General features: G+C 60.3%; 2 protein-coding genes across 6 annotated transcripts in view; one reads left to right on the top strand and one right to left on the bottom strand.

Annotated features, from left to right (window-relative positions):
- TBC1D2B (TBC1 domain family member 2B) overlaps window positions 1-5,621 on the top strand; it is an 87,519-nt gene extending 81,898 nt beyond the window's left edge. For 2 of the 4 annotated variants that reach the window (XM_059912649.1, XM_059912647.1), the window contains one exon: window positions 2,271-5,621. In XM_059912649.1, coding sequence (XP_059768632.1) covers window positions 2,271-2,466 — 196 coding nt within the window. In that variant the 3' untranslated portion in view covers window positions 2,467-5,621. The remainder of the gene's footprint in view (window positions 1-2,270) is intronic. The other 2 variants (XM_059912650.1, XR_009500756.1) reach the window with 2 other exon arrangements.
- Window positions 5,622-7,469: 1,848 nt separating this feature from the next.
- ADAMTS7 (ADAM metallopeptidase with thrombospondin type 1 motif 7) overlaps window positions 7,470-26,631 on the bottom strand; it is a 71,105-nt gene continuing 51,943 nt past the window's right edge. Inside the window, exons 9-24 of one of the 2 annotated variants that reach the window (XM_059912646.1) lie at window positions 24,732-24,876; window positions 24,050-24,142; window positions 23,504-23,649; window positions 21,952-22,121; window positions 21,564-21,697; window positions 20,463-20,583; window positions 18,981-19,225; window positions 18,558-18,699; window positions 16,226-16,352; window positions 15,587-15,800; window positions 13,873-15,261; window positions 12,747-12,899; window positions 12,104-12,277; window positions 11,876-12,022; window positions 10,694-10,856; window positions 7,470-7,958 (exon numbers count right to left, since the gene is read on the bottom strand). In XM_059912646.1, the coding sequence (XP_059768629.1) occupies window positions 7,798-7,958; window positions 10,694-10,856; window positions 11,876-12,022; window positions 12,104-12,277; window positions 12,747-12,899; window positions 13,873-15,261; window positions 15,587-15,800; window positions 16,226-16,352; window positions 18,558-18,699; window positions 18,981-19,225; window positions 20,463-20,583; window positions 21,564-21,697; window positions 21,952-22,121; window positions 23,504-23,649; window positions 24,050-24,142; window positions 24,732-24,876 (3,724 nt within the window). In that variant the 3' untranslated portion in view covers window positions 7,470-7,797. The other variant, XM_059912645.1, reaches the window with a different exon arrangement.

Genomic DNA, 26,631 nt, shown 5'->3' with positions numbered 1-26,631 from the left:
GTGGATTTTTAAGATGTTTTCAGGCTTATTGCTATATCAACAATAATAGGATATCCAAGAATAATGTTTGCCTGTGAAAGATTGATGCTGAGTCCTGGGGTGAACCTTGAGAGCATTTGTTAATCTCACATCAGGTCAGGATGACAAGAGTGGCGTTCAGTGAACTTCACTCCAACAGCTGATGCGTGTGGAGGGCGTCCTGCTCAGCCCCTAACAGTTTTGTGTGGGTTGTCAGTGCTGCCGGGTGGCAGAGACGCAAGGGGTGGTGGGCCTGGCGGTAGTCCCTCTACTGTCACAGGCAGAGCTGGGATACGGTCCGTCCTGCGCACTCCTGCAGCGCCACCTGGTGAGTGGCTTTCATGCAGTTTCCCGTCAGTTTGCCGCAGGAAGTCTGCGTCCACTGGACCCAGAGTTCCCTGTGTGGTGGGATCACCTGTGGGTGTTGTTAGGACTGCAGATGCCCTGGCCCCATCTCTGGACTGGGGCCCCAGTATTTTAATAAACTCCCCAGACCAGCGGTTCCAAGGAACATCGACCTGCAGCGCCCTGATTAGTTCTGTGGGGAGGAGGCAGGCGACTCTGAGTGAGACATGGTCAGGAGTGCGGTGCAACAAGATTAGACCCGTCTCTGAATCAGGACCTTCCGGGGCCTCTCATGCGCCAGGCGTTGTCTTCTGAACGTAGCTGACACAGGGCACTTTCTCATCTCTTGACCGCACCTGCCAGGCCCGAGGCAGAGTGGTGTGTAGTCCCCCGTGCTGCCCCAGCCTGCGCTGATAGTGGCTGCCTGACGGAGGCAGCGGACAGTATCAATCTAATTCAGTGCTTTCTGTAGCAAGGAAGGGCCTGGACACTTGGATTTCAGGTGTATGGAGCCTGTGACTAATAGCTGTCGGAGAACAGGGGCTGGTCATGCAGGCCTGGTTCCCAGTCCCCAGCCAGCATTTTGTTTCACAGAGACCCACACTGAGCAGGCCTTTCCGCTCACGAGTTCTAGAACATGCTCTGGGAAGCTCGGCTCTTAAAGCCAGCCTTTCTGACCCTTTACTTCCTGGCAGGAGCATCCTCTGGCTTGGAGTGAAGCATGTCTAAGGTGTGAGTGTTTAAAAATAGAAGAGGGAGGGACTTCCCTCGTGGTCCAGTGCCTAAGACTCCATGTTCCCAGTGCAGGGGGCCCGGGTTCGATCCCCGGTCAGGGAACTAGATCCCGCATGCCACAGCTAAGACCTGGTGCAGCCAGATAAATAAAATAAATAAATAAAATTTAACAATATATATAAGAGGGAGGGATGCTAAGGGCATGTACACTTTACAGTAAAGCACCTCACGTGATGGAGGAGTAGCAGGGGCAAATGGTTTGTTTTCTGACAGTCGGGGAGGAAGTCCTGTGACATTGCTGTTTCATCACAGCCTCTCCTGGGTCTGCAAGAGTATCAGGCCTTAGATCCCTGCTGCTGGGGCCTGCAGAAGGGAGGCGGGGGCTTAGTGTGCGAGGAACCGGCTTCTGTGACAACACCAGACGGCTGTGGCTGCCGTGATTAGTGCTGGAAGCCCTTAGCCAGGCCTTGGGCACTTTCTAGTCCTGTTTTTATTAAACCACTGGCCAGTGGTTAGGGGCAAGGTACCGTGATTTTAAAATATTTACTGTAGATGGGTGCCTTGACCTGGGGATGGTACGAAACCCACAAACCGCACGTTTCTCCGTAGACTGCGTCTTGACACCTGTCACACCACTGAGGCTGACAGTTATCCCCAGGTTTGCTCGGGCGTCCGTGCATCCATTCACTCCCCGTCAGTCCGTCCAGTGACGGAGCCTTTCTGAGCGCACCCTGTGCCAGGCCTCATGCTGGTTCCGAGGACTCAGAGGCACGTGGCCCCCACCATCGCTGAGCAAGTGCCAGACCCCGTCCTTGTGCTCACGGGCGGGAACTCGAGTAGCCCCATGCCCAGGAGGCAGCACCGCTTTTATCTCAATGTACAGATGAGGAATTGGGGGCTGGAAAGGGGGGTAACTTTCCCTGTTCTGCGTCACATGGGGAGTGCGTGGTGGAGCTGGCGTCTGGATCCAGGCCGGCGTTCGGGGTCTGCCCCTGCAGCCTCTGCATGAGCGCTGGCCTCCGAGTGACATATCTACATCAGGCCCTCAGCGTGGTGTCCGGGGTCCGCCTCCCCACACCCCCCGGCCTCCAGGCTGGGCTGATAAGAGTGCTGTGTGTGAGCTCTCGCCTGAGCCCCCCCTGATGCTCTGTCTCTGTGCTGTGTCCTGCCAGGAAGCTGATCGGTATCTCCTTTGGGGACCTGAACCCATTCCCCCTGCGCCAGATCCGGAACCGGCGCACCTACCACTTGGAGAAGGTCCGGCTGGAGCTGACGGAGCTGGAGGCCATCCGGGAGGACTTCCTGCGTGAACGGGACACCAGCCCTGACAAGGGTGAGCTGGTCAGCGACGAGGAGGAGGACTCCTGAGTGCCACCCCACTCCCACCCCGGGACGCTGCTCTTCTTGCCTTCACAACCAAAGTGTGCCAAAAGGGTGAACTGCAGAGATGTTTCTGCTCGTTTCAAAGCCAGAATGTAACATCCATGGTCTCTGGAAGTCTGCTGGGCAGATGTCCAAAGCCACACTGCACTTTCTCATTTCCACTCGGGGTGGGGGTCTAATCTGTTTACAGCCATCTTCATGCCATGGCACGTGGTTACTCGTATCCCGTCATGCTTTCCGCCTGATCAGTGCATCACTAGGCTTATAGCTGGCAATTTTCAAGAGCCTATTTACAGCATCTGTCAGCTTTGTTGGTGACTCTGTGCTTAGAAAACCTTACGTGGGCCATCTCCCCTTGTGGTATCTCCTGTACGTAGTGGGCCGTCGTGGGCAGTTGTTTAAACAGTTGCTGCGGAGGATGCCCACTGCACTTCACACACTCCTGGGCCAGAGTCTGACTGCTTTGGGTGGCATAAGGTTGGTGTGAATAAAGGGACTTCCTCAGGAAAGCAAGCACATCCCTTTTTCAGAAACGGCCTATAGAAAGCCCACAGACCTTCTGCTGGTGGCTTCAAGGTGCTGGCCGTGCCCCATTTCTGGGATAGCTTTTGCCCTTCCATGCACAGCCTTTCAAATAGTAACTCCCAGCCTGCTGGGGGAGGGCCTGGCTCTCCAGACACCACACGCTCACTCCTGTCCGCACGGCTCCACGAGGCTCTGTGCAAAGCTCCTCTTTCCATCTGAGAGTTGACCCTTGGTTCCTTGTACACGTGTGGATGGGACTCCAAGGGAACCGTGGATCATCGTCCTACAAAGCAGGCCCACCCTTGGGCCGGCCTTGGTTGAGGGGATGGAGGAAGCTTTTCTGGGGGTGCTTTGCAGGGCAACGGTGCAGCTGCAGAGTGAACGCTGTTGGGCAGCTGGAAACTGTGGCTTCCTCGGGAACAGCCAGTGTGTCTGGCTGGGATGGCAGGAGGCCGGCTGCCAGGGCCTGGGCTGGGAAGCCTTCACTTGAGGTCAAAGCTTTGGTGAGCCCTCCCAGACGCGTCCCCTCCCCGCTGCCACTGGGCGGCATCCTTGTTCTCAGCAGCTGTCCTCCCCAGTGGGGTCACCATTGCTCCCAGTATGTGAGGCTGCCTAGGTAATTCTGGGACTTAGAGCACTACCTTTTTGAAGGCCTGGAAAGAGGCTTTGCACAAGGAAGGTTATTTTTGCTTAATCACTCTGTGGACCATCCCTGATGTGTAGATATGAGAGAATGTTTCCGGGACAGTATTACTCAAATAGGAAAGAAAATTTTAAATGGATTTTTTTTACACTACTTGGAAAAAATTGGAAATAATCCTTAGTTGATACAAAACACAGACTATTGAAGCAGTGTAATTTGAAGCAGCACTTTTTTCATAAGCATTTTTTTTTTTTTTTTGGTCAACCTTCTAGCAGTATCATAGCTAGGATGGCATTTCAGCATACTAGACTAAGCAAGCTCAACTTTTCTGTCTTTGGTTAAGCTGGTTAATTTGATTTCTCACTGTGTACAGGGAGCTGGCCTCTGTATGTAGCCAAAAGCCTTTGTCTGTTTTCAGGTGTCAAAAATGTATTTTATCATCGTTTTGGTCTTTGGGAGCAGCTGTTTGAGGCCTGCCGTTTTCAGGAAGTTGCCTTGTGATTTGGGCTGCAGCCTCGCCACTCTGCACAGACCCCTGCAGGACCACTGGGGCTGCTGGAGACTGCCTCCCGGCCCCCACCTCCCACACCTGCTGTCAGCCTAGTGGCCAGCAGCCCAGGAGGTGCAGTAGGAATGCGGTTGGGGCCCCACAGGTCAGCTCCAGCTTCCTTGAGACTTTAGTTTCCAAGCTGATTTCCCCCTGGAACTGCTATGTCCTGTGGGCTAAAATGCTGCCTTTAGGAATAAGCTTGTTTTGTCTGTTCTGCCTTGAAAAGACTCATCTTAAAAGCACCTGAATTGGGCCCAGGGACCAGCTGTGTGGCTGGTGTCAGCCGTGCCCTGAGTGGTGGTGGCGTGTTAGTATTTCCAGGCTGTTAGCATCAGTGGTCAGGCAGTGGGCACGGGAGAGCAGAGAGAGGTCGTGGAGGAAGTGGACCAGGAACCCTTGCTAGGAGGTTCTCCTCTCTGGAATAAAGCGCTAGGTGTCTAGAGGGTGGGAGAGGGAATGCTTGGCCCGATCCCAGACTGGGGCAGGAATGGAGCTGATTCCTTCCTCCAGAACCGTAGGGTGTGGTCCCACTATTTTGAGCCAACGCTTCCCCTCTCCTTGTGCTGTTGAGGAAAGAGCTGCTCTGTACCCTCCAGTGCCTCCCCCGCTGGTCCCATGGGGAGGGCCCTTCTGACAGGCGCTAGCCTGGGGTGGGGCAGCCTCCAGCCTGCTTCCCAGGCGCACACACCATGGCCAAGGGGAGCCGCGCTCATCTCACCAGGTGGGAACTGCCAGCTTTCATGTTGGTGAGTTGTTTTGTGTGGGTTGAACATTTGTTAATACTTTTGTATATTTTCACTACAGTTTATATTTTTATAGGCTATTTTTATCAAGGTTTTCTAGATTATGTACATCTATTTTATATAACAAGTTCTTCTGTGTGCACGACTCCTTTGTGTGTATTTATGTAAACCTGAGCCTCCGGAATCGCTCTTCACCTCTGTGCCATCTCTGACCTCTGGCCTTGACCATCACTGACTTCTCCTTACGTATGCATGGGCCCACTTCTTACCCCAGGTAGCCTCGGCGCTACTTGCAGTCATGCTGACAGCTGTCCGACAGCAGCCAAGACTGTTGAGTGCTGGGAACAATTCTGGTTTCTACATTATATTGATATAGGAAGTACTCTAGGCAAATAGCCAGTCCTTTTTAAAAAAATTTTTTTTTAAACTAAATGTATTACTGCACAAATCCCTACTCCTCACTTTGCACGGTGCTGCCTTTCTGCCTGTGTTCTGGGCAGCTGGGCATGCCTGGGGCCGTCCTTGCAGGCAGGAGGCTGGATGCCAGCAGTGGAGGACTCGGGGCATTGCCAAGTGACTCTTTCTTTCCTTTTATGTCACAGCAGCTTCTGTGCTTATCTTCAAGTTAAATTTTGGAATTGTCATACTAAAAGACAAAATAAACAACTAATTTGTATAATGTTCTGGTTTGAAATGCAGTTACAGTCACTTGTGATGGGACTCAGCCCCAAGGGCTCGAAGGTGCCTCAGGGCTTATGGTTGGGGGCGGCGGGGGGGCGGGGGGGGGCGCTCTCGACCTCCCAGCTGGGTGTTTCTGCATCCCTGTCTTTGGTTTGCTCTGGGCAGGTGGGACAAAGCCTGGGAGGCCCTTGAAGCCATGGCCAAGCTGCAGGTGAGGGCTGGGGGCACTGGGTTCGGCCGAGAGCCAGGAACTAGAGTTCCCTGTGTCCGGAGCAACCCCCAGCCACAGGGTGGCAGGCACCCCTCCTTCCACCAGCTGTGACGTGCCCTGCCTGAGTCATGGGTTGTTTGCCTCCTGCCTAGGCTGACAGCTCAGGCCCAGCTGCCACTGGGGACACCACTCCCCGCACCCCCCATCATCGGAAAAACACGAGAATGATTAAGACCAAATGTCTTTCCACAGTGTGACAGCTGGGGGGGGCGGGTGGTGGGGGGCTCCAGTGAGAATTCCCAGACAGAGCAGGCTGGTGAGTCTGTATCCTCCTGGGACACGGATTCAGTGAGGCTGGGGGTTCCTGAGGTCACAGCACACAGCAGTGGCATAGCTGTGACTGGGACCCCAGTGCTAGCCCCTGCTCAGTGTGTGGGTCAGGGGCCAGCAAGTAGAGGCCCTGCTCCCTTGTAAGGGGTTGCTCTTGTGACAGTGCAAATCCCTAGGAAGCCATTACTCACAGCATGGGTCTCCAGGGCCTCCTTTGGCCAGCCGGGCTGCTGCAGACAGACAGGAAGCAAGCCTGACACCCCTCCACCCTCGGACAGTGCGGTGACGCTTGGACTCACGCAAGCCCCAGACTGCTCTCTGTGCAAAGCTACCGTGGGGCCTGCTCAGGCCATCTTCCTACCTGGTCAGAGGGGTCAGCTGCTGGAGATGGCCCAGAGCTCAGAGCAGGAGATGATGGGAGCTTGAGGCCTGTGTAGTCAGGGCATATGCCCTTATGCCAGTCACCTCCCTCTCAGAGCCTTGGGCTTCTCATCTGAAAATGGGGTACTCACTGCAGCCCCATGGAGTGTGTTGATGATTAAATAGAGTGTGACGTGTGATCAGAGAATGGGAAATGGGAGAGCTGGGCACTCCAGCACCCTTCTAACCCTTGGAGGGGCCAGCCCTGGGACAGACACACTTGCTGATTCCTTCAGCCTCTGATACTGTTTCTTGGTCTCAATCCCCAAGGAGTGATTTTCTATCCCCCCCCCTGCCCCCAACACACACACCCAAGCCGTGAGTAGCCACCACACGCACAGCTCCAGAACCACCATTCACATCACAGTCTGAATGGCAGATACTGTAGAATAGAATGAGAGTGGTGGTCCCCCATTTGGAGAAAAGGGATAAACCCCTTCCAGGAGTAGGACTTGTGAGCAGATTGTAAAACGGTCAAGTCCAAGGCTCATGGCCAGAGGTAAGGGCTGGAGCCTGCACAGGTCACTTCCTGGAGACAGTGTCTAGCCTTCTCCGGCCTCCTCACCCCTCACCAGGGCCCAGGACACCTTCAAAGCACACAGACTGACTCCATGGAACTAAGTGTGGCAGGCAGGGAAGGGCTGGCGTGGCAGGTGCTGGGGAGCGGGACCACCTGTCAGTGTAGCAAGAGCCCAGCGCCTGGGATTGTCAGCGAGGAAGAAGTCACCATACGTCCTGGCCTCGACCGGCCCAGCCCCACCCCTGAGTACAGAGAAGATGAAGGAGAGGGACAAGTGGGGGCCAAGAAGGGTGTGTCTGGCCAGACTGCTCCTCCCTCCACCCCCTTGGTGCAGATAGAGTTAAGAGTTAACAGATGAAGCAGAGGGGGCCGGGGATGTGTCCACAGGGTTCATTCCAGGGGGCAGTCCCTGCTGGTGACCAGATGGGCCTTGCTCCTCTAAGGGCGTGTGGCTCAATCCCTGTGAAACACAAGTCTCTGAAGACCGCAGAGTGGGGACACGGGGGAAAGGGCTGGGGGGCCTGGGCAGGGGGCATGAAGTGGAGGCGTGGAAGGATTGTGAGTAGGGACCAGCACCCCCGGGCCTCTGCCAGGCTGCGCCTGGTGCCCAGAAAACGCTCCCGCCGCCTGTTACCCAGCCGTCTGAAGCCCTGCACACACCGCCTCTAGGAAGCCCTCCTCCGCTCTGCTCCCTCAGGCCTTCCTGCCCACATGGGCTCTGCTCCCTTCTCCCCTGTGGGCCTCCCAGAGGAGCAGATGGAAAGATGCTGTCTGCTGCAGCAGAGGTGTAGTTTCTGACTTGAAATTCCCCCAATCCAAGAGGAAGCCAAGCTGTACTTCGAAACGGTAGATGCCTGTTTATGTATAACAATAACAATAATAAATGTTAGGCAAACTGTTAGAATAAAAAAATACCTTTTCTGAGGGGGAAGGGTCCCCAGCCTGCCACTGTCGGGGGCCGGGTTAGCACCATTAGGGCGCGAGGGGCGGGGCTCCACCGCAGCCCGTGCTGGGCGCTGAGGTCCGTGCATCGGTCTGTCTGTGCATCCTGGCCGCGGGGGGCCGGGGTGCGGGTCAGCGGCGGGCGACCCGCTGATGGCCGCGGGAGGGGGCACCACGGCCGGGTGGGGGACAGGAGCGGCAGCACTGGGTGCGGACGGTGGGCAGCTGGCAGCGGCCCAGCAGGCGCAGCGTCTCGCAGAAACCGAAGGACAGGCGATCGCGCTCGCAGCCTAGGGCTGGAGGGGGCGGGTCAGGACCAGCAGGCGGGCACCGGAACCGCCGCCCTCCTCCCACCTGCACCCAGGGTGGAGGGGCTTCCCTGAGATTTTACCTGGGCCGTCTCCCTGCCCCCCAGCAGCCTTAAGGAGACCTGCAGCCACCCCCAGGGCATCGGCCTCCTGTTTCTGGAGGGGCTTCCCTAGGCCTGAGTTACAGATCTCCAGCTGCTGTCCTGTCCCACCTGCCCTTGGCCTAGGCCCCCACCTTCAGGACTGGAGAACTGGCCCTGCTGGGCTCAGGTTTCCAGAGGAAAGGGCCCGAGACCCCAGCCCTGACTGCCTCAGGTGCTCACGAGAAGCCAAAGAGCCTGCCACCCCTCTTGGTCCCTGACCCTGTGAGACCTGACAGGACCTGGCACACAACGGAAGTCCCAGGTGCCTCCTGCCAGCCTACAGTGGCCTCTGCCCCCCACCCCCTGCCCAAATGTACCTGTCCTGCCAGACCTCCCTGCCCCCTGCAGCCATGGGCTGTACTCAGCTTCAGCTTGCGGGTCACACACCAGAACAGCCCCATCAGCCAGGCCAGGCACCGAGGCCCTGAGAGAGCAGGTGTGGCCTGGGCCATCAGCCCGTCAGCAGGACCCAGGCCTCCTGAGGAGGGACAGAGGGAGGCTTCCTGCCCGGGGCTGAGGCCTGGCGGGCCCTCCTGCCCTGTGCTTATCAGAGCTATTTTGGGATGTGGCTTGCTTCCAGCCTCCTGGCCTTGCTCCCGCTGCCTGTGACAGCCCCCAGCTGCCGCCTGGCCCTCTCACTTCAGCAGACTTCCCAGGGGAGGAGAAGCAGGAGGGCAACTGGCAGCCCCGTCCCTGGGACATCCCTGGGGCCCGGCAGAAGGCATGAGGCAGCAGGCAGCCTCCTCCACCCTGGCTCTGAGCAGCAGCTCTAACCTACGCATCTGCAGACCTGCATCCTGCTCCCACTGTGTGACCTCAGGCAAGTTTCTTAACTTCTCAAGGGGCCCCAGTTCCCTCCTCTGCCAGTAACCCCGCCTCCACAGGCAAACGGATGTGGCCGTGCTATGTCAGCTGCCTCACCGTGATGACCAAGTTTCCAGGCTTTCCAAACGTCCTGCCACGCAGCCCCACAGATCATCAAAACATCCTGGGGACTCCAGGGTCTCCGCATGCAAGTCACTTCCTTGGCTGGCCTCTATCCTTAAACTCCTCGCTTGGGTGCCAGCAGCTACCTTGGGGCTGTGTGCCGGAGGCATGGAGGCGCTTGCTGGATGAATGCTGAGGGCAGGGCGCTTGGGGTGGGTGGAATTTCTGCTGGGCCTGAGGTAATGGGATTTGGGGCAGGAAGGCCACCCCTGCCAGTGGTATGGCCAGCAAGGCATGGCAGTGGCTAGTCCGGGCTTGCCCAAGGGCTGCCAAGGAGCCAGTCACTGGTACAGAATGCAGACTGGGGCAGGTCCCTGGAGGCCCTGGATGCCAGCTGAGGGCCAAGGACTCTGTCCTAGGGGCAGGAGTCAGACAGCTGACAGGCATAGGAGCTGCTGGATTCTCCTGACTGACAAAGGTAGCCCTAGGCATTCTTCCTGACCTCACGATGGGGGACGATAGTGTCCACGAGGGAGAGGAAGACGCCAGCCTTCCCTGAGCACTTCCTGGGCTCTTCACTCCAAGGCCTCATTTATGAGGATGGGGGTTGTCTGCCCCTTTATGCGCAAGACAGGGAAGTGGAGCCCAAGACCATAGAGCTGGTGAGGGGAGGCCAGGTGCGACCCCAGGGCCAGTTTCCTGTGCTCAGCACTGCTGGGGGTGGCTGGGCTGCAGGAAGGAAGCGTGTGCGTGTGTGTGTGTGTGTCTATGTCCAGAGCCACCTCTGCCACAAGCTCTTCCTCTAGGACCCAGCTGGCCAGGAAGCCACCAGCTGCTGGGAGCTAGCAGGACCCTCGGCGGGAAGCCCCTTCCTGCGGTTACACTGCTCACTCTGGGCAGTCCTCCTCCGGCCAGGAAATGGACGGGCCGGAGCTGGGGCCGGGGGCTCACTCAGGCCTGAGCTCCACACACTCAGGAACATCCCTGGCCTCACTCTGGGAACGGGGGGTAACTGAGACCCAGAGGGGAAAAGAGCTTGCCCGAGGTCACACAGCAGCCTGGGGGCCTCCACTCCTCCCCTGAGCTAAAGAAAGCTGCCTGCGGGGCTGGACTCCCCGTGGCTCTGAGCCCAGCACGGCCCCGGCCTCTGTGTGGCTCCCCGTCGGTCAGCCAGTGCTGCAGGGGGACGGTTCCATGACTCTCCCTCTCCCCACCGCCCACCCCACCCCCCCCCCCGCCCCCCAGCAGACAGCCGGCTGGAGCACTCACGCGGTGGCTCAGTGAGCTCACAGTCCTGGGTGCCGCACGGCCGGGAGCTCTCGGGCCAGGCCTCGTGGCCACACTGGTCGCTGTCTTCCTCAGGCAGCCCAGTCTGGGTGTTGACGCACTTGACCAGGCGCCGCTGGACGCCGCCGCCGCAGGGGGCTGAGCACTGTGGGGAGCACGGGAGCGGTGAGCATCCTCTTAGCCGGCCCTGCAGGGGGGCGTCCCGGGGCGTCCCCAGGGCAGCGGCTGCCTTCTCCAGGAAGCCTAGCTCATGGTTCCCAGCCCCAACTCTCCAGCCTCCTCAGAGGGTTAGTCCTGTCCCCAGAGGCCACTAGGTGTTCGCTTGCAGGAACTGCATCTGCAGAGCGGAGGGGAAAGCTGCCAGCCCCTCACACGGGATGGGACATGCCTGAGAGGCCTGGGCAGTGGCTCCGGGGCTGGAGGACCTGCTGCAGCCCATGGGCAGAAGAAGGAAGGGAGAGAAGGTTTCTCAAACAGGGCCCACCATCCCAAGTCAGGCTTTGTTCTTATCAGTTGGGGTCTGATGTTTTTAAAAAGCCCTAAAAATAAATTTAATCTGTGCCAACATCGTGCCAGGCCCTGTGCTAAGTGCCTCACTGTGTGACTTCATCTAATGCTCACAACCCCACTTTACAGATGAGAAGACAGAGGCCTGGCGAGGTAACGCAACCTGCCCAGGGTCCCTCAGCAGCCAGTGGGACAAGGCCTGAGATTCCCAAACAGGCCTGGCAGGAAGAGTCCTGCCCAGCTGAGGCCTCACCGGCCACTCCTGTACCCCCTCCGCCAGTCTGGTCTTTGCTTAGTCTCCTGAACACCCTGTGCCTGTCACTCCTGCCCCAGGACTCTGCATTTGCTGCTCCCCGTATGCCTCTCCTTCACATCACAAACCCCTCCAGTCTCACTCTGAAGTCCCCTCCTCAGAAGGCCTTCCCTGACATCACAGCGCACGTCCCTTTTTTTTTAAGTCTGTCTCCCTGGCAGGCTGTAAGCTTCAGCAGGGCGGGGACCTCATCTGGCCACCACTGTATCTGCAGGGACCACAGAGAGCCTGGCATACAGGACACACTCACCAACTCCCTACGTGCACAAAGGTCTGATGGATGCCTGCTGACACGAGTCCCCCCTCTGCATGTCCTCCCCGCACAGAACCCCGCGCTTGCTCACCTGGCCCCAGGGCCCCACCACCCACTGCGTACAGGGGTGCGTGTTGCAAGGCCGTGTGCTGTTGGGTCTCAGCGCCTCCTCACAGAGGCCCGGCTCTGGGCAGGTCACCAGACGCTGCTGCTCACCACCGCCGCAGGCCTCGGAACACTAGGAGGGCAGGGGAAGGGGTCTGGGCGCTGCTAGGCTCTGAGGACACCCCCGCTCCCATCCCAGACCCTCAGGCCTCACCTCCCTCCAGGAAGAGATGTACCAGCTGAGGCAGGGCTGGGCCCTGCAGGGCCGGCGGGCAGGCGGCTTGGCAGGCCCCGGCTGGCAGTGGAAGGGCCGGAGCGGCTGGAGGTCCCGTGTGTCCACACACTGCACGTCCCGCACGGAGGAACCCCCGCCACAGCTGCGGGAGCACTGGAGGCCGAGGGTCCCGCGTGTGGACACACCACCACCACGTGCGTGCACACGAGGACACGGTGAGGGCTGTGGCAGGGCGAGCGCTGGGCACTCTCACCCCCACCCGCGGCAAGTCCCTTAAGGGCCCCAGGGAGAAGCCATGGCTGACCAGCCCTGGGCGGCGGGCGGCATGGCCAGGGGCTGCCCCGGAATGGGACAGATGGAGAAAGAGTGGAACAAAGGAGAAAGTGAAATCCCGAGGGTGACAGAAAGGAGAGAAAAGGATGCAGCCAGGGAGAGAAGGGGCGTGGGGCAGGCTGAACCACACAGATGGAATGATCCCAGAGGCTAGAAATTAGAGAACAAAGATGTGCAACACAGAGCCCCCCCCCCCCACCCCGGTGGCTATGGCTGACCCCAAACACAGGCCACGGGCCCCAGAGCTCCACCCCGCGCCCCGATGCTGCCCGCCTTCTCCCTCACGCACCTTACTCCAGCTGCCCGTGTGCCAGGCAGCGCAGGGCCGCAGGTGGCAGCGGCGGGCGGGTTGGGGCCGGGCAGCGGGAGTGCAGTCCTCCTCTCGGCCGGAGCTGCAGCGCACGGGCCTCCAGACGGCACCCAGACCGCAGGTGGTGGAGCACTGGGGGCAGGGGACGCAGTGGCCATGAGGGCCGGGCAGATCCCTGCACCCTGCAGCCCCCAAGCCAGGTGAGAGGGACCCGCCAGTGCCTCAGTTAACTCGCCTGCAAAATGGGCTCCTCCGCCCGCCTCCCCAGGAGACCATGAAAAGTCAAATCCCCTGGCAACCAACTGTCCCCGCTACAGGAGACACACGTGAGGTGGCCCGGCTGTGCTGACAAGGCTCACTGCTTCCCAGAATCACTTGGGAAGGAAGTCTGGGTTCCTCGCTGGGCCTCAACCTGTCCCTCCCACACCAAAACTAGGGATCTGAATAGAAGCAGCTCACTTCCCCTACGGTGACAACCTGGGGACGTTGGGGTGGGCTGGGGGACACAGGACAGCTTCTTGCCATGCAGTTCAGACCCTCACAGGCCCGACAAAGCAGGTGGAGCCCTGAGGGGAGAACCAGGTGGCAAGGAACTGCACTGCACCTGGAGGAGCCAGGCTGAGCCCCGCCGGGCCTGGGGACCATGGGAGGAGGCTTCCCCACTGACACAGCTGCCTGGGGTAAGCTCCCTGTCCCTGGAAGCATGCAAGCCAGAGTATGAGAGGGCCGTTCCCCCTGGCTGCCCCTCATTTGTGCCTGCCCTGCCCTCCCAGCGGCCCCCTGCGCTACTCAGGAATGAGCCTCTGGGGACCCCAGGGATACAGGCCTCCTTGCCCCGCCCTACTGCTCAGAAGAGAAACTGAGGCCCAATGGGGCAGACCAGCCCCAGGGGCACATGGAGGGCAGTATGACTGAGCTGGGGCAAAGTTCCTCCTACCTCACAGAGCCTCCACCCACCACGGGCTGTCAGTTCCCTAATCCCCACCCACCCAGGAGGCTGGACAGACAAGGCTTATATCCTGCTCTGCTCATTTTCAGATGAAGAGACCAAGTTAGTGAGGTCCTGCTCAACCCCCCGGCCCACCCCGATCCCTGCACCACTTGCCTCACTCCAGTTCCCCACTTGCCAGCTGGCATTCCTGATGGGCAGCAGGTCTACAGGGGGTCCCTCCTCTGCTGAGCTGGGGTCCAGAGGCCCAGGGGCTCGGCTGCCGTTGGCCGGACTGTCCTGAGCTGGTATGGACAGCGGCACAGGGCTTGGGGGCGTCTCAGGGCTGGGGGACTCAGGCTGGCCCAAGGGCCCCAGGCTCAGGGCAGTCACCCAAGGCGTGTGCCCTAGGCCGGTCGGAGCCTTCAGAAGGAAGGTTCCCGGCATCGCCAGGGTCTGCAGGTCGCGTAGAGCCAGGTCTGGGGTTGAAAGGGTGGGAGTCCCGGGCTCCAGGGTGCTGTCTGTACCCTGAGTGTCTGGCAGACTGGCGGTGGGAGGAGGGGGAGGAGCGCCCCCAACGGTGGGCCACAGCTCATTGCCCACAGGCCCCAGGCCACCCTCCAGCGCTGGTTCCCAGGCCAAGGTGCCACTCGTCCACAGCTCTACTGTGTCGGGACTAGGAGAGGAGTGGGAGGTGCTGATGGAGGACAAGGGGGGCAGCGTGGGGTTGGGTCTTTGGGGCGCTGTGCGGCCCAAGGCTTCCTCGCTATCCTCGGAAACCTCATTGGTCCTCTCCCACCAGGGAGGGGGCGGCTGGCTGTGGCTGTCCTCCCCTCCCAGGAACTTGTTCTGGCTCCCAGGGGCAGCAGGCGTCTCCATGCTGACTGGAGTAGGGGGCCAAGGCAAGCTGGGGAGCCCAAGGTCTGGGGCTCCAATGGGGGCATCTTCCTCAAATAAGAAATTGACCAAGGAGTTCCCAGGGGTCTGCTCCGAGGGTGGGGGTGGGGAATGGCCAGCCTGGCTGGGCCAGGGAGCAGGGGACCAGTCTCCCAGCGCCCCCTCATCCTCAGGCCCGGAAGGCTCTGTGGCAGGCGTGGGGGTGCCCACAGGAGGCTCAGCAGGACTGCTCGGGGGCGGGGGTATCCAATCCCCTGTGCCCGCCAGGTCTGCGTCAGGCTCCCCGAAGGGCCCGTAGGACAGGTTCTCATGGAAGTTAATGAAATTGTAGTCGTAGTAGAAGTCGTCAACGAACACGGGCCCCGGCGGGCCCAGCTCAGGGTCCTCCTCCCCGATGGCATTGCCCATGCCAGCCGGCTTGGGTGATGAGGGGGGCGGAGGGCGTGGGGCTGGGCGGTGAGGAATGAAGTCGACCTCATTGAAGAGCTCGCGGCTGGAGGAGCCGCTGCCTGAGCCTTCGGGGCCCAGCACGTCCAGGGCCCTCGGGCAGGGCGGCAGAAGGCAGGCGGCCTCGCTTGCCGGCTGCTGGTCCTCATCGCAGGGGACACCAGTGTCATTGGTGCAGAGGATGCTTCGGTGCTGAGTGCCTGGGCCGCATGTCACAGAGCACTAAAGGGAAGGCCAGGGTGAGGGACTCAGGGCCAGGGGAAGCTGGGGCCTGGCAAGGTACCCTGCTCACTGCTCAATGTCAGTGTACAGGGCCCCAGCCAGCCCTCTCTCGCCCTGACCAGCTCGAGACCATGACTTGTGGCCATGGCTGGCCAGGGCACCCCAGCCCCTGAGGCTTTGGGGATGGGGCCGGACCTGGAATGCCCCAGGCCCCTCCCACCACGGTGCCCGGCAGTAAGGGCTCCCCAAAGGCTGTCTCTGCCTCCCTGTAGCCCAAGACCGATGGCAGAGCTGGGGGCGGGCCCCCTCCCATCCTGCTGCTCACCTCAGACCAGTTCCCCACGGCCCAGGTGGCCGGACAGGGCACATCGCGGTTGCAAGGGGTTTCGGCAGGGGGCCGGGGCAGGTGTTCACAGGCAGGTGGCTCCAGGGCGCTCTGCTCATCCAGCCCCACGCTGTGGATGCAGAGCACGGCCCGGCGGGAGAGCCCCCCAGGCCCGCAGGAGCTGGAGCACAGCTGCCACTCACCTGCCCACCACCTGTGGGGGGCACAAGGGCAGCATCAGCGTGCAGCCACCTGGACTCCCAGGCACTCGGGGTTCAGGGAGGGTCGGGCCTAAGCCCAGGGGACGGTTCCCCAGAGCTCCAAGCCTGGGATGGCCCCCTGGCCCCCACAGCCCAGGGACAGGGCACAGTCCCCCTTGCTGCTGCCACCTTCACCCCTGGGGGACCCGGGCAAGACCCAAGGCCTGTGTCCACATCCAGGGACCCAAGTGCGAGCGATCAGGCACGTCCCTGGCTGATGCTGGCTATTGAGGGGGAACCCAGGCCCAGGCTGAGGTCACGGGCAACCAGGGGCTGGGGCTTCAGCCTTGGGGAGAAAGGCTAAGAGCCCAGCTCCTTCTGCTCCTCCCAGGGGCGCCCCCTGAGGGACACCTGGGAGCCAGGCGCCCGGTGGGCTCACCGGGCGGGGCAGGGCTCCTCGCTGCACTTCCTCTGACGGTCATCGGGCCGGCCCAGGGGCTCACAGTGCCTCTCGTCCACGGGCCCCGCCTGCCGCTCCACGCAGCGCGCGCTCTGCCTCTGCATCCCTGGGAGGCCATGGGGGCTCAGCCTGGGCCCGGCACTCAGGGCGCCCCCTGCCTGAGCCACGCGGCACCCAAAGACACAGCTACACCCCACTCCGCTCAGACCCCTTCCAGAACAGGGCCTCACCGCCTCTGTCAGGATGAAGGCAGGCCCCCACCGCCCCCTCCTCACTGTCCTCCGGCCTTCACCCCCACCCCTAGGGAGGCAGCAGAGTGTGCAGGTTCGGTGCGCGGGGGGTCTAGCCCCACAGCTTCCTAGCTGGGAGGCCTGGGCAGCTCACTTGGCCTCTCTGAACCTCAAGTCTTCATCTGTAAATGGGAGTAACAATAACACCTGCCTTGAAGGTCAGGTGTGAGGATAACGTGCTCACGGATGTGCAGGCTCAGCCCATGACTGGCACATGGTAAGAGCGCAACCAGTGCCAAATCCAACCACGGCCTAGCACCACCTCCAGTGTCTACACTCCTCCCAATAGGATCAGTGCCCAGAAATTCTGGAGAAGAAATCCATCAGACCTCCCAGTCAGGCATTCCTCTCCAGCCTCACAGCCCTCCCCACCCCCTGCCCCGGCACTCGCTTTGTCACTGTTCCTGTCCTTCACTCCCCCTGCCATCGCCTGCCTCTGCGCCCTTGCAGAGCTGTGCTCTTCCCTCGCCACACGCACCCCACACCACCTGCTGAGGCCCAGCGGCAGGACCAACTCCAATAGGCTCTGCCTTCACCCTGCTCCCCCCATGGCGTAGAAGCGGGACTCACCCCTGCCCTGAGCCTCCAGTCTCCCCTCCACCCGCCTCCTTCCTTCCTAATAGAATGCAGGGTTTGTTCAAGGTAACAATGGGACCTGCTGAAAACACTCCCCACTGTAGTTCCCAGGCAGCTAGGGGGTCTGGGACACAGTCGTGCCAGGGAGAAAAAGACACAAGCCCTTCCTGAGAGTCAGCCCTTTGCCCCTTCTTCTTCTTGCCAGCAAGAAGCCTGGGCAAAGGGTGCCATCTTGTGACACGCATGAGGGGAAGGTGGGGCTGACAGTGGTCCCTAAAAACACGGCAGGCCATCCAGCCAGCTTGGACTATGCACCCTCCCTGGGGGTTCTTACTGCGGAAGACAAGTAAACCCTTATCTGCTCCAGCTACTACTCGTCAGGATCCTGCCACTTGCCACTCAACACATTCCTATTCTGTCCACGTGGCAAGCCACCGATTTGCTGAAAGACAATTCCCCAGTGTCTGGTTCATCAAATGTATTTGTTTTCACATTTGTAAACTTAACTCATACGGGATAGGATGCTTTTAATAGCTTTTGAAGATTCCTGCCCAGCTTTAGTGGGTCAGTGTTCATTTGTCATCATAATAGCATTTCAAGGAATGTTCAAATGTCTCTGTCCCAGATTCCTGATACTGAGACCCCTGGACACTGAGGGGGAGGGGGAGGGGAAGGGAGACTGAAGAAGCCACAGGGAGGGGAGAGTGAGAGTTAGTCAAGTTGTTACACATTCTATAAAGAGTTTAAAGAAATAAGTAAATGTGGTGAATGGGCCATTGGGCTAAAAGGCTCAGAGTTTGGGTGGGGAGATCCGTGTCACGTCCCACCTCCCTCCTCCCTGTCCCGGTCCTACTCCATCCTCCCCCCCACTTCTTTCTCTCCCCTGCCCCTCCTCCTTCTCTCCCTTCCCCCTCCCCCTTCTCACTGGGGAAGACCTCCTGGGCCAGCAGCCCAGGAGTGTCAGGCTCTGGGCCTCCCAGGAAGGGTGGGAGGGCACCAAGGAGGAGGGAGGCCCGGGGAAGCCTGTCTGTGGCGGGAGCTAGAGGAGAGGAAGGAGCTTATCCTGACGGAGATGCAGGTAAGGCTCTGGGAGGATGAAGGGGTCAGATCCCAGATATGGGGCAGAACCACGGGCACATGACCTGCCAGAGCTGAGCAGTGAGAAGAGGGAGAGGCAGCTGGTGCCTCTCTGGGGGAAGACGCACTGAGAGCTCGCCAAGCGCCACGTGCTGTGCCTGCCTCACCCTGTTTACTCTCCCAGTGGACCTATGAGATGGGGCCATTGCTAGCCCCATTATATAGATGGGGGAACTGAGGCCCAGAAGCAGCATTCCAAGTTCACAGCAGCCCAGCAAATAAGCAACGAGCCAGAGGCTAAAGCCAGGCATCAGTGCCCAGAGACAAAGGCCCTGCTGGGCAGTAGCTGTGCCCACTGCTCTCCTCACCTGTGCCACAGGTGACTGTGCACTTGGTCCAGGGCCCATAGTGCCAGGAGAACTCAGGCGGCTGGATCTGGTTATGGCCGTCCGCCTCCCTGTGGATGATGTACTCGTAGCGCACCCCAGGGTTGCTCTCCTGGAACAGGAGCTGGGGCAGGCCGGGGGGGTGGCCCGTGAGCATGAGGTGTCCTCTCCCTCTGCCCAGACCTGCCACCCATCGTAAAGGAGCCAACCTCAGCCACCTCTGGGACCTGGGACTATACCATGGAGCCATTCTAGTGATGGGGAAACCGAGGCAGAGGCCCCAGCAGTAGGGCCAGGCCCAGAGCCAGACTCTGTGACTGTCCCAGGGCTCGCTCCTGCCATGCGGGCGGGAACCACGGATTCCACCTCTGCTCCTCCCCAGCCTGGGCCCCAGGAGGCAGTCACCTGGATCCAGATAGGCTCGTCGGTGGGACCAGGGGATGTGAGGTTCTCCCAGTTGCCTGTGCGTGCATATGTGAAGGTGGTCCCCGCCACCTGGTAGTCCCCGTTCCACTGGATGATCCACCCACCGTTGAGGAAGTACTTATCCGGGTCCTCGCTGCGTAGGGCCAGGAAGTTGGCGGCCTCGGCCACCTCCTCGATGCGGATCTCGCGAGCACCCGCTGGGATCAGCCCCACGTCCACATACCCTGTTGGCCAGGGATTGTGCACAGGTTGTGAAAAGAGGTAAGAGGGTTAGCTGTTGCCCGCCCTCACCTCTCTTTCCACTTGCCCCTGCCTGCCGATGCCAAAGATTCCATCGTTAACTTAAGATTCTGGGTTCCCCACTTAGATCTGTCCCAGATAACCAAAGCCTCAGAAGGGCTCAAATCCTACCCCCTGACCCATGCCCCACCACCCTTCTCTGGGAAACCTTAGCTGGTCTCCCTGTCACAAGGCTGGGCCTATCCCCTATACCTGGGGCCAGCATGACCTTTCTAAAAACCCCAGTTGACTGGGCCTTTCCCCTGGGATATCCTCCTCATACCTATACAGCCTGTTTTTGTTCTCTCACTAAGTAGTACCCATCATGTGCCTGGCATTACCCTGAGGACTCTACAGGTGTAACAACCCTATGACATAGGTACTACTGTTATCCCCATTTTACACATGAGGACACTGAGGCACAGAGAGGTTATTACATAACTTGCACCAGGGTTCTGCTGGGATGTGAATCAAGCTCTGAGGTCTGAGCTTTAACCACCACGCTGGACTGCATCTCTGGGGCTGAAATCTAAGCTTCTTGGCCTAGCATTCAAAGCCTTATGGCATCCCCGCCTTTCTTATAGATAGGTCCCCAGACATAGCATGCTCTTTCTTGCCTCCAGGCTTTGTTGGGCACAAGCTCTTTCCTCCATGTGTAATGCTTTTCCACATCTCGTCTGAGTCTTTTATGACTCAGCTCAACTTCCACTTCCTACAGGAAGTCTTCCCTGACCTCTCCATGTCAGGACCTTCTTCCTCAGTGCTCTCACAGCCCTCTGGGCCTCCCTCCACTGCATCTGTCACACTAAAAGGTGAGACTGTAAGCTCTTCACCTCTGTGTCTCCCTCACGTAGCACACAGCTGGCACTTAAGTAATGTATGCAAAACAGGCCCTGAGGTGAGTGAGTGGAGCTGGGGGGGGGGGTCTCTAAAGCTTCATAAGGCCACTCATAAGCCTGATAAGCCCAGCCTGGGGTCCCTGGGGCAGGAGGACTCCCTGTGAAGGCAGGTCTCTGCACTTGGGCCTGGGTGCCCTGACTCCTGCCAGGATCCTAGACCCAGCAAGGCAGCTTGCCTGCTTCCCATCTCTGGCCATGGGGGCTGTGGGCAGGGCTCAAGGGAGACAAGGAAGGGCCACCAGGTCAAGAGTACCCTGCCCCCCACCAGTGGTCCCACCCATACCCAGGCCCTCAGCCTCCTCGAAGGTCCCGCTCACGGTGTGACACGTGGAGCCGTTGCCGTGGCACACGCCGCAGCGGTCCTCGATGGCACCCGAGTCAATCTCGAAGTCGCAGCCCACATTCTGCAACACATGGGGAGGAGAGACCCCTGGTGCTGGGCCACTGGCAGCGAGTCCTCTCTGGCACCAGCCTCGGTGGCCTGCCAGGGTGGGGAGGAGAGCTCGGAGCAGGGAGCGGGGCCCCCACCACAGCTGTGCCCTCTGACCCCACGTAAACCCCTCGACCTCTCTGAGCCTCAGCTTCCTCAGATGTGAAACAGGGAGAACCACCTGCACCGTGAAGGTGTGTTGTGAGATCTCATGAGACAAGAGACGGGAGAAGCTTTGTAAAAGGCCACAGCAGGCAGGGGGAGCTGGCACACCCGCGCTCCTGACCAGCATGGACAGGAATTTCCCCAAAACAGGAATCAGTGTTCCCTGCTGGCCCTCCCCAGAGCCCAGGCCTCTACGTCCAGGGGCTTCCCTTCCCAGGAGCAGGGGAAAGAAAGTGCTGAGGACATGGGCAGGGGGAGTGGCCACTGATACTGCTGGAAATAAGTCTAAGTATATGTCAGCAAACACTGACGCTTTCTGTGCCAGGCCCTGAGGCCTGCACGGCCCTGCAATGCCCTGTTAAATGACTGCATTTAACCCTGTGACGTGGCTACACGGACGGACAGTCCCCTTTCTACTGTCGCAGAGGAAACCACTGCTGGGGGTCATCCAGCCAGCAGGAGGTCGAGCTACCACCTGAGCTCTGGTTTCCGGGCCGGGGCTGGGCCGGTACAGAAGCCAGCATTCAGAAGCCATGGCGGGCAGGCCGTGGTGCAGAGGCAGAGGCTGGGGGTGAGGTCCGATGATATGGGGGCTCCAGTCCCAGGAGGAGCGGGGAGGCTTTGCTGAGAGGCGATGGGAGACCACCAAAGGGCTTCACTGGCAGAGCGGGGAAGCCCAATGGTACAGCCTGGGGAGGGTGGCCAGAGGGAAGCAGGAGGAAGCCAGAGGAGACCTGCCAGGGGGTTGGGGAGGGCAGGGCCGGAGACTCTCTTCCTAGCTGGGCACACCTTGCAGATGCCGTTGATGCAGAGGTCACGGCTGGCCTGGCCCTGGTAGCAGGGGGTGCCATCGACCACAGCGTCCCGCAACTTCTCAGCAAAGTACTCATTCGAGGGCCGGCAGTGCAGCTCGCAGGGGTTCACTGGGGGCCCAAGCAGAGAAGCCATGAGGGACAACCAGGGCAGGAGTCACGGAGGCCACCGGGAAGAGCGCCTCCACGACACCCATCAGTGGCGGGCTGGGGGCTCCACTGGGCTGGTAGTATCTGCAAGGTTGTCCACGGGAGCCAGGAGGGAGCTGCAGCCCCGGCAGACAGTGCCTGTATCACTGGGCCACCTTGGCCCTTGGATCTCTGCCCTTCCAGGCCTCAGTGTCCCTGCGGGCAACAGGACTCACCGTCATTGACCACGGGCACCCACGTGTGCAGTTGGCCCTTGTAGAGCATAGCGTCAAAGTGGCTGCACTGGACTTGGCGGAAAGAGGGGCGGCTGGCGGGGCAGGCCTGCAGGTTGCACAGGCGAAAGCGCTTCCGCTCACCCACGCAGTATCTGCCCTTGTATTTGGGCCTGTGGGGAGAGTGGGGTGGGGGGCAGTGAGTGCACAGTGACAGTGAGTGCCGACTGCACACCCGGATCCGGAAGTGGGCCCTCGGAGCGAGCAGCTCCTCCTGCATCCCTAACACCCAGAGATTCCCGCCGCCCACCTCCGTTCACGCTCCTCTCCCCGTGGGTCGCCCACACTCTGGTCCAGACACAGGCTCCCTGTTTGACAGGATCTCAGGGAAGGTGGCAGCAGGAAGCCTGGGCTCTGCCCCTAACCTGCTGTGTGACCTTGGCCAAGTCTCTGGACCCCTCTGGGCCTCAGTATCCTCATCTATAAAACGGGACTGGGGCTGCCTCTGCAGAGGGTTGTTCAGAGGCTGGGCCAAGCTGCAGACATGACTGGCACTAGCTGAAGGGGTTACTCCAAGTCTCCAGCCCGTGGGACCCAGAGTCCTGACAGCCCATGTGTCAGCAGACGTGTTCCTGGTGGCAGCACCCCAGCCCAGGTCCAAAGGAAGCCCCCTTGGCCCTGGCCCAGCTAAGAGGTATGCCCCCAGCATAGATCCTGAATCCTAACCCCACCCCGTCTGCCCCCAACCCAGCTCAGACCTAGAGGCCTGGAGGCAGGGTAGGGTATAAGCATGGGGCTCTAGAAGGACCTGGCTCTGAATCCCATGCCCACCCTGGGGCAGCCTAGTGAAGTGGGCTCATCCAAAGGCACCAGGCAGCCCCTCAGTCTACAGTACAGCTGGCCTCTCTGCATCTCCCTGAATCTTCACCTCACCACTCTTAGATGGGGAAACTGAGGCCCAGAGAGACGAAGTCACTCACCCCAGGTCACACAGCACCCCTCCCAGGCTGACCAATTCTCCCAGCTGTCCCCAGTCTCATCTTGGACCCACTTGTACCTCAAATGCCACTAAGCGGCTCTATTTACTGAGCGCCTGCTACGAACTAGCTGCAGGGCTTTGCCTGCATTTATCCTCTACCAGATGGGCACTGCTGCTGCCCCGTCACATACCTTCTCTGGAAGCTGAGGCCCAGAGAAGGGTGGAGAGGGAATTTGAACCCTGATCCGTCTAAGGTTCAGGATCTAAGCTCTTAGCCACTGTCCTCCCTGCTTCCCTCCCACCAGTTGCTGCTTTGTTGTGTGGCCTCTGATGAGTCCCTCCAGTCTCTGGGCCTTGGTGTTTCCCTCTCTGCAACGGGGTCAGCAGTGGCGACTCAATCAGCCTCCGGGGCACTCCTAGAAGTGACCCGAGGTGGCTCTGGACACTCCGGGCTCGGCCTCCATGGGGGTACTTCTGCGAGTGGGAGGCTGGGACAGAGCCAGTGTCCCTGCAATCGCCGACTCTGCCCAGGGCGCCCCACCCCACCTGCCCCGGGAGCCCCGGCCCCGCACTCACGCAGGCTGTGTGCACTGCCGCTCGGCACTCTGCACGCCCACGCCACAGCTCCGGGAGCAGACGGACCAGGCGCTCCAGCCAGACCAGCCACCGTCCACGGCCTCGGGCCGGAAGCCCATGGGAACGCACTCCCCATTCAGACACCACTACCGAGACAGACAGAGGTAGAGCAAGCCCACTCCAAGCTCCTCACCCTAGTGAGAACAAGGTGGGAGGGAGGCCTGGAAAGGCCCAGAGGGGAAGGACCTAAGGGCTGGGGGAGGCCCCCTTCCAGTCGCCCAACACCTGGGCCCCATGGTGGAGCCGAGCAGGGAATAAAATAAGAGTCCACATGCTGACTCTTCTGAGCTGAAGGCACTTTGGAGAACTGCCCAGTCAAGCTCTGCCCCAAAGCCTCCATTCTGCAGGTGGGGACTTGGGCCAGAGAGGGCTGGGGTTCTGCTAAGGGCATGAGCAAGTCTGTGAGCCAAGGCCGACCCCAGGGCACAGACACAGCGGGGAGTCTCACCTCTCACCCCCTCCGCAGCTGGAGTGGGGAACCCCTACCTTGCTCTCCCCACACCTGGTACCATCCACAGCTGCATCCAGCTTGGAGTGACAGGTGGTCCCCACGGAGCACCAGAGCGTGTGGCAGACATTCTGCAAGGAGGAGGGCAAGGGCCATACCTTCACCTCCTCCTCGGGGCCACCACCTGCCCTGCCCCCTCACCACCCCCACGAGTCCCCTGGGAATCCCTCCTTGGGGCTGGCACATGGTGGGGGTCTATAGCTGGAACCCCCTCTTGTCTTCCCGGACCACGTGGTGTGGGGGGACCTTGGCTGGGGCCCCGGGCTCGGGTTTGCGGCTCAGGGCAGTCCCCAGCTCGTCCACACCTCTCCCAGCCCCAGCCTACCCGTCTGGAAACACCCTGGTTAGAAGCCGCAGGGTCTCTGACATGCCCGTGGCCATCACTTCGGGCGATCTTCCCCAGGACCCCGCAGGAGAGGTTTTATTTTACCTCTTATGATCCAGCTCCAGCAGGTGAGGGTCTTGCCCAAAGTCCCATGGTTGGTAAATGGTCCACCCAGAATGCAGACCTGGGTCTATGGCCGCCCAACCCTAGGCCTCTCCCACAGGCCACTTTATGTCTCGTGGGCATCACGTGCGGGCCGAGCCCAGGCTGGGTGGGGTCTGCGGGCTGCTGAGGGCTGCCCTCCTCCCCCGTGTCCACACAGGCCCCACACTCACGTCCATGTCATCGCAGAAGGCAGAGTAGGCCCCATACTGGAGGCGACACTGGTGGCCCACGTCATAGAGGACGCCAGGTGGTATCGAAGGGAAGTCGATGACATCCTTGGTGGGGGAGTCATCCAGGCAGAGGCCCCACCCACGGCTGCAGAGATGGGACAGGACGATGAAGTGAGGGGCCACCTGTCCTCTGGGGCAGAGGGGGCAGCCTGAGAGACCCATCAGGGAGGCCGCACCAGGCCAGTTGGGCAGGGAAGGTGGGAAGGGGCTTAAAGCCCTAAACTTACGGAAAACTCCAGCCTCCTTGCTCGCCCACCCTATTCTTTGACCTAAGCTAGCATGAAAGACCCTCCCAGCCTCTCCCATCCATCTCCAGGGCACTCCAGCTGGCTAAACAACTCATCCCCGCTCCCCAGTGCCAGGCCTCTCCACAAACTATTCCTTCCACCCACGACACTCTCCCCACTCCCCCACTGGTGAAGCCTCTCTCCCCAAGATCCAGCCCGAAGGCCCTTCCCTCTGAAGCCTCCTGGACCACTAAGCCCTCATGTGACCCTGCTCGGAGTTCCCGCAGCCTCCACCCCTCAGTCCATGATCTGGAGAGCATCACATCACAGCTGATACAACAGCAGGCCTCTGATGGCCCCGCCCTGGGCTGAGACCTAGGGTCACCTGTGGGAGAACCAAGGCCTGAAGGCGGCCCCCTGTCCGGCCGCCAACCTGGGAGAGAGCCCAAGGGCAGCCCTGCCTGCCTGTCACTCCCTTATTTACTCCTGCCCATCTCCAGCCACGACTCCCTGGCAGCAGCAGGAGGGAGGCAGGACCTGTGGGGCTTGGGGTCCCAGGCTAAGCAGGGTAGGGGGAGGCAGAAACCCCCCAGTTTTCCAGTCAGGGAGGCTTGAGGGTGGCTGGTGCCAGGTCGGGGAGCCAGGATGAGCAAAGGGTCCTGGTTAGGACTGAGGGAGGCATAGGAAAGAAGGGCAGAGGTGATGGATGCTGGGGTCTGGCCAGGAGGGAAGGAGACACTACGGGCCACGGAGAGGCCGGGAAATAGGCCAATTTGTAGGCCCGCGTGAGGAAAGGCTGGGGGCAGTCAGCCACTGGGATCTGGGAGTCCAAATTTCAGAGGCAGAGGTCTAGGAGCTGCGACCCCAGGCCAGGGTGGGTGGTCCATGTGGTCTCCCAAGTCCCCTGGCTGGTGGCAGGGCCCGGGCTCCACCAGAGCTTCAGGGAACAAAGCCTCAGTGACCAGACGCCTGCTGAGGACCCTGGGGGCCCCTCCCCACCCAGAATCACCTGGCCCACCTGTGTTAGCTAGAAACGGACCCTCTGAAATGGGCATCGGGCAAATGAACAGGCGTGGGACCCAGCCCTCTGTCCCAGATCACCGCAGGCCAGGCTGGCCCTGGGTGCTGAGCGGGCACTCTCTCATCTGCTCCTCACAGCCCCTCAAGCAGAAAACTCTACCACCACCATCTCCTTACACTTTCAGGGCCCAGGGCAGTGCGTCACTTGCCCTGGGTCATGTGGGAGGGCAGTGATGGTCAGGATGTGATGCCAGGCCAGGCTGCCAGCGCCCACGTGCCCACTTGCTAGGCTGCCCTTGGTGCAGAGCTCCTCCCATCCGATCGTGAGCCTGCCTCAAACACTTCACCCCAAATAGAAGTTCTAAATCATGGCAGCTGAGGCCTGGCAGGGAGAAAGGAGTCTTCTGATTGCTGGCTTCAGCTTGGGGGCTCCCTGGGCCTGCACCTTGGGGCAGAGCATCGGCTGAGATGGGGAGGAAGGGGGTGAAGGGTCAACCTGGCCCTGGGGCTCCTCCTTTTTGTCTGGCAGGACACAATTCAAGATGTAGCTGGGGGGGGGGGGGGTTCACCCACTCCTCTGACTCAGACCCAGC

Source organism: Balaenoptera ricei, chromosome 2 (genome assembly GCF_028023285.1).
Source record: "Balaenoptera ricei isolate mBalRic1 chromosome 2, mBalRic1.hap2, whole genome shotgun sequence".
Classification (NCBI taxonomy): Eukaryota; Metazoa; Chordata; class Mammalia; order Artiodactyla; family Balaenopteridae; genus Balaenoptera; species Balaenoptera ricei.
This window is presented reverse-complemented; position numbering and strand designations above follow the sequence as displayed.